Source organism: Phalaenopsis equestris, unplaced genomic scaffold (assembly GCF_001263595.1).
Source record: "Phalaenopsis equestris unplaced genomic scaffold, ASM126359v1 Scaffold000002, whole genome shotgun sequence".
NCBI classification, from domain to species: Eukaryota; Viridiplantae; Streptophyta; class Magnoliopsida; order Asparagales; family Orchidaceae; genus Phalaenopsis; species Phalaenopsis equestris.
In genome coordinates this window covers 50,373,844-50,380,607 of record NW_018164444.1, presented here as the reverse complement: position 1 = coordinate 50,380,607, position 6,764 = coordinate 50,373,844, and the positions used below count along the sequence as shown (strand labels likewise).

The 6,764-nt window shown below is 32.1% G+C and overlaps 1 protein-coding gene across 4 annotated transcripts in view; it reads right to left on the bottom strand.

Annotated features, from left to right (window-relative positions):
- LOC110029952 (transcription factor PIF4-like) overlaps nt 1-6,126 on the bottom strand; it is a 17,709-nt gene extending 11,583 nt beyond the window's left edge. For 2 of the 4 annotated variants that reach the window (XR_002294598.1, XM_020732457.1), the window contains exons 1-8: nt 5,968-6,126; nt 5,129-5,236; nt 4,322-5,018; nt 4,158-4,256; nt 4,026-4,091; nt 3,813-3,878; nt 3,200-3,481; nt 3,063-3,120 (exon numbers count right to left, since the gene is read on the bottom strand). Coding sequence is in view for 3 of the 4 variants with exons in the window: in XM_020732457.1 (XP_020588116.1) it covers nt 3,063-3,120; nt 3,200-3,481; nt 3,813-3,878; nt 4,026-4,091; nt 4,158-4,256; nt 4,322-5,018; nt 5,129-5,190 (1,330 nt within the window). In the remaining variant the exon portion in view is untranslated. Of the gene's footprint in view, nt 1-2,876; nt 2,988-3,062; nt 3,121-3,199; nt 3,482-3,812; nt 3,879-4,025; nt 4,092-4,157; nt 4,257-4,321; nt 5,019-5,128; nt 5,237-5,904 lie in introns of those variants that run through there. The other 2 variants (XM_020732479.1, XM_020732466.1) reach the window with 2 other exon arrangements.
- Nucleotides 6,127-6,764: the final 638 nt, after the last annotated feature.

The following is a 6,764-nucleotide window of genomic DNA, read 5'->3' as shown; positions in this document are numbered from 1 at the left end:
TTTTTGGATTTTGGGTCATGGAGGGGTATCTTGGTAATTTGACCATTTTTTTTGGAAATTTTGGCAAATTTGGATGTATTCAAGGTGTTTGAAATGGGTTTTGATCAATTTTGGGTAATTTGGCAAAATTTGGGAATTTTAGCCAAATTTAGGTCCCAAGGGCTGTTAGGTAATTTGGAGGTGCCTCGGGGCAAAAGACCAATGTCGGCATTTCACATAGAATTGGATAGATATCCATTCTAAATGAACCATGGATTAATATATTGTGAAGATATGGTGTACCCTAGTTCCAAGTCAACCCCCTGGGTCAATCCTAAAGCCAAGTAATCCTATAGGGACTCTTCTTGAATTCTCTTATAATGATCTTATCTACTAAATGCTAGAGGTTAAGATCATTATGTGGAATTTCAAGTTGAGTAAAAAGAAAAGTTTTGAATTTCTAATGGTGGGGTACCTTTTCTAATTTTTTAAGACTAGTCAATAGGAAAGTCCTATGGCTAGACCTAGGCTACTAAAGAAGTTTCTAGACCTCAACCAAAAGTGAGGTCAACATGGACATATATGCTTCAACTTGAAAGGAAGTATTAGAATATTAGCATAATTATTATGCTAATTAATATTGCAGTTATTATTAGCTTTTATTTATTTATTTTTAATTTTCCGTTTCCATATTTATGTATTTTCTAGTTTATCTATCTTTGAAATTATGTATTTCCTTTTATTTGGGTCATGTAAGATGTATTTATGCTCATTTTCCTATCAATGAAAGTATGTAGCTCTATTGTCTAAATTTGACAATATATATAATCCTATTGGGATAAATAAAGTTTTCTTTATACATGTTTATTATTTTTTTTACGCATATGAAAAAGAGGAATAAAAGAAAGACCAAAATTTTTACATAAAAGAATTCTAAAAAAAATAATCATATGGCTCCTCCGCACACACGATGAATGATCCATTATGTAATTAAAATTATAGAGTTGTATTCTTTTTCTCAACTATAGGTGATAAAAAAACAAAGTAACACAATCAAACTTGGTCTTTTATAAATATAGTAAAGTTTGAAGTAGTGCCGGGATACTGGTGATGGTCGAATGATGTTAGTTGGACAACAATGATAGCCGGATAACAACAATCGAAAAGCAGTTGTTGGATGATGATAAACAGACTATGAAACGCAAAACAAACAAAAGGTTGCCCCAAACAAACTTATAGTTTAGTGATTGAGTTCTTTGTCTATTTTCAGTCTTAAGTTCAAGGCTTAGCAAATATGGACATGTCCGTGGGGTAAAAAAAAGAACTATAATGAAAACGTGACAAGAGTGAAAAGAAAAGCTAGTTAAAAGACATTTTCCTCACCAAAAAATCACTAGATAATGAGTTATACCTGTTAAATAATTAAATAATAACAAAAACAAAAAAAGCAATAATTATGCCATTAGAATCCATTATTACAACATCTGGTAGGAATATTTTTTTGGCTTTTAATTTTCTGCGGTTGCATTGAAGAGCTGAAAAGTTTATCATGTAACCTCCAAAATTGAAATTAAACATGTTTTGTCCTGTTTCCACCAAGAAAAAAGAGTCCAAAAAACGGATTATGACATGAATGTTTGATTTACAATGACAAAATTCAAAAAGGTTGCATGATGGTTAAGTTGGCTAATACGAACAAGGCAATTTCAAAGAGAGAAGAAGGCCATTTAAGGGGTAGAATTTATTGATGCAAACAAAAACAATCACTTCTAGCTGGCTTTATCTACACCATGTGGCAGACAAAGACTGAATATAACTCTGAAGTGACGTTCATCATTCAACAATTTCATATTTTCACTGCCAACCAAAAATGGAATGCAAAAAGAAACAATATGGAGTTACCTTTTTTTATCAATGCATAACAAAGAAAAAATCAACAAGAAAAAAATTAAGGAGAGGGTAATCTTGAGGCAAGAGGATCATGCATCTGGTTCATCTTAAACATCATTTGTTTTAATCTTGATCTTGCTAAGAGTTATTAGAACTATTATGTATTAACATTATAACATATGCTTAATACTTATTAGTAATCTTAAGTATTTTTTATTAGGGGAATTTACATACATATCATCAAATTCTTATGCTTTACTTTTCTCACACCCAAACTTTGATTTTTACACCGAAAGCACCTGAGAATAGTGTAATCCACCTTTTCATACATAGGTTAGGGCGCTTAGGGTATAAAAATCAAAGTTTTGATGTGAGATAAGTAAATGGATAAGAATTGGGTGCTATGCATGTAAATTTCAGTTATTATTAACATGTGAACTTTCTGTAGCATCCTGAGTTTATGTATTATTTGAATTATTATGTCACCATATTAATATTATAATATCAGATTATATTAAAAATTATAATATTTATTAATCCAATATATCCTCCATTACAAAGAATATCCTCCATTACAAAGAATATCCTCCATTATACTTTTTGTATTGCTCTATTGTCTTTATCTTTATATAAGGCATGTTTGTGCTAGCAACAAGATAAACCAAGTAAATTAAGATGTAGCCCTTTATATTGTCCAACGTATCAGAGAATTTAAAGGTAAACTTTAAAATTGGACTGACTTCTTTTATTAAAACTTCAGGGGCAAGAGACACCCTAACCATTCATTAATAGCAAGACTACTGGTCATTCACTTTTGCACCAGCCTAATATAAGCCATAAGTTGATTCAATATTTAATCTATTATGATCAAAATTATTAATAATCCTAATAAGAAATAATAATTTAATAAATTTATCAAAGAAAAATAAAAAATTGAGGTATAGTATTTCATTAGGAAAACAATAAAGTGCAAATGTTCTTTATTGCAAAAGATCAAAACACCACAACTCAATTAATAACTTAACATGGGTCTCACTTTAGTGCCCGTAACAAATAGTTCGGTCCGCATAGCCACTAATTTTCAAGGAAGAGTCCAAGGTTCAAATCATCCCCTAAAACTAGAACATCAAACAATAACTAGTTTTCCTATTAGCTAACTTAGCCAGCTTATATATGTTTAGAGGAGCTCTTACTGTTGGTATGTTGTTGTTTATCAATTGCATCAACCATCTGATTTTGCTGCTTCATACCCTACAATAAAGCTAAAGCATTAAACCCACTCCAAGAGTTACAAAAGTATAAATTACCACCAAGATTAAAATTCAGAAACCTGAGGAGGTATTTGCATTTGAGGCAAGCCAAGGTAGCTTAAATATTGCTCTGGAAGATGAAAGTTATGGATCTGGGTGCTGAAATTAATAGAATTTGGGCCCTGAAGCGGACAAGCAGGTGGTTGGTTTGTTACAAAAGTTTCAGGTGTGGTAGACTGAACACCAGATGGAGCCCTTGGTAGTTGAACTGGGTTTGATATTGTTGCCATTGAATGATGATTCACATACTGTTGAATATTTGGAAGAAACATTGGTGCCATTCCATTTCTCATCCACATTATCTGTGATAAATCATCAAGAGATAGAGGATGTTGAATTTTGGGCAAAGTGCTAAAATAGTCCTCGGGCTATTTCAAGGGGTAATTTTAGTGTCAAAGTTTATTAAAGTGCTAAATTGGTGCCCAAATTGTTTTAATAGAGGCTAAATAGTCCACACTCGGACTATTTGAACCCATATTAAAAGGGATTGGGACTAAATTGATATGTTATAAACTTGGTGACTAAAATAACCCCATTCAAAGACTCAATGGATCATTGACACTTTTCTCATTGAACTTTATTTTAAAAAAAAAACTATTGCATAAAGAATGGTGTAATAATATTTTTTCATACCTGAAGTTGTAATTGTAGTGATTTCAAATACTCAATTGCTTCATCAAGCATTGATGCTTTATCTGACTAAAAAATTCACCATAATCACAAAATCAAAGGCCAACAAATTATGTTCATCATAAAGATAGGACTTTCCTTTTTTTTAATATATATAATATAAAACGTCATTTCAACAAGAGGCCTAGTTTTCCAAAGCTATAATAAAGACTTCACCTTGTTGCAATGAGGGATGAGCTCTTGCAAAGCCCGCATCTTTTCATTGATCTTGTCCCTTCTCCTCTAAATGAAAAATTTCATGGTGAGACAATGAAGTATAACTATTAACTGTTTTTTACAGAATCCTACCCTCTCTGACAGATTATGAACTTCAGATGAACGATTTTTGCGGCCAGACGCTAATCGTTGAGTTGGCTTTTTGGCTTCTGCGGACTCATACTCGGTCTCCTACAAATTAGAAAAAAACTTAATTTTTTTTTACGTTAGAAAAGCAAAGATAATTTAAATCAAACCTCACTATGGAATTCCTCTCCATCCCTTCCCTTCCTCTTAACACCGTGATTGGTTGTGCTTTGCCTAGAGCCGCCAGATGATGAAGAAATTGCAGGCTCGTATATTTTCGCTTGCAAATGATCGAACGTAGATCTTGGTAGAGAGTCCTTCGCTCCTTCGACATAGCTCAAAACACTGCTGAGCTCGGCTTTGTTTTGAGCTTCATTACTTCCACAAACCAAACTTGATTGTATCTTTCTCATGGAGGATGAATCTCCCATGCTAATCACAGCTTCACTACTTGATGCTTCTTCACAAAATTTTCTTTTTTCTATTACCAAATCAGCCTTCTCCAGCTTTCTATAATTTGTAAATTTTACAAGGTTTGTGGCACTATGATCTAAGCTTGAGTTTGGAGCAAGCATCACATTTCCATGAGGATAGAAACTGAATTGCTTAGCACTAGGCATTCCATAGAAGAATTCTGAGAACTCTCTTTCGACAGAATTATCCAAAGGATATTGGAACCATGATGGAGTTTCCTCCTCAGCTATAAGATTACTTGAATTCACAATTGAGTCTTCACATTTCAGTAAAGATTCATGTTTTTTAGTTTGTTTTGATTCGAAAATGGCGGGCGGAGCACAAAAGTTGGTTTGGCCATGCAAGAACACATGGCGATTTCTCTTCAATAGCTCTATTAGCTCATTTTCTGGTCTGTAAGAAAATCACGAGCAGTAAAATTTATCTCCTTAAGGCTTGTTTTTAATTTTTATCTTTGCAAAAAATGGAACATTTAAAATGGCAAGGGGGGAGAAAACACTAACCCACTGCACTTCCTTTCATTTATAACAGGAAGAACATGGAAAGGTGTAGCATCCTCCTCCATTTTCCAATTAGGAAGACATCATCCATTCATCTCTTCTAAAACAATTCTGATTTTTAATATTAAAAGTAAGGAAAGAAAGTTACCGTTAATTAACGATTTGATCTTACAAATACATGGGGAACTTTTTTCGTAAAAAACGAAAAAAGCATTTTTATAGAAAACAACAAAGGGGAATTTACACATATATCTAGCACCTAAACTTTTTTACATTTAGATCACTATAAAGAATATCACCATTTTAGCTGTAAGAAAATGAAATACAACTTTTCATACATAGGTTAGAAGGTATGCATGTAAAAATTAAGATTTAGTTGTTATATATGTAAATAGATAGGAATGAAGTGCTATGCCTGTAAATCTTCCAACCACCAATATCTTGGGTGCTAATAGTAAGTCCAACTACATATTAATTGGGATAAAAAAACCAAGCAAAGAAAAAGCGAAGCAGGAGAATAAATCCAAACTAAAATAGTCAGCTTTTATGCAGACAAAGCTTTGTAATTCCCACCAGAGGAATAGCAGCATGAAACCAACTAAAAAAAAAGTTCATTTCATGTCATTTACAATGGAACAGGACAAGATAACATCACAGAACAATACATAACACCATCAATCAAAAGCTTAAACAACATAAAAACAGAAAAAATCTAAAGTAAGAAAAAATCAAAACAAAATACCAAATGAAACAAAAAAAAAGAAAAGAAGAAGAAGAACCTGTAAAGGGAATGAGAGCCAAACGAGGTGGATAAGGAGGTGCAGGAACAGAGAAGAACAGACCTTCTTCAAGAGCAGCCATTTCTGGCTCTTACTCTTCTGCAACTTTCCTCCTTCCTGAAGCTCCGATTGAGTGAAGAAATACCCCTCTCGCTCTCCGTCTATGGTTTTTGCTTCCTTCTGTTGCTTTTAACAAGTGGGAGCAGCTTGGTGCGCCGAATGACATTTGACAGTGCAGGTTGTATAACTTTGTTTTTGATTGACAAGATGACATCATTAACCTGTCGTCTGAAACGACCCTTTTGGTACTAATATAACGGGATGATTTTGCAAAAAGTCAAAATTTCTAATTTATTGCTTTTGGTTTTGAGCCACGGCAGGTTCCGTTACATATGTGCAATTACAAGTATGCCCTTCAAGCTCAGCTTGTCTGCTTTTTTTTTTCTTTTTTGAGAATTACGGTGTTCTAAACTTGCTTTTTAATTTAATTAAAATCGAGGGAGCATTTACATAAATAGTACATAACACTTAATTTATATATATATATATATATATATATATATATATATATATAAATAACTTTTTTTATATATATATATATATATATATATATATATATATATAAATAATTTACTTTTTATATTTATATCATTAAAAAAATTTATATTATATTAAAAATAGCACCATCTAAACTTTTAAAAAAGTGAAATATATTTTTCATGCAAGATATGACATATATATAAAATCCAAAATTTGATGTTAGATCTGTAAATAGATTATAATTGAATGTCATGTATGTAAAGTTTCAAAGGGCATTTACATGCACCCCACTTAATTCATATGTATTTATATATCTAACC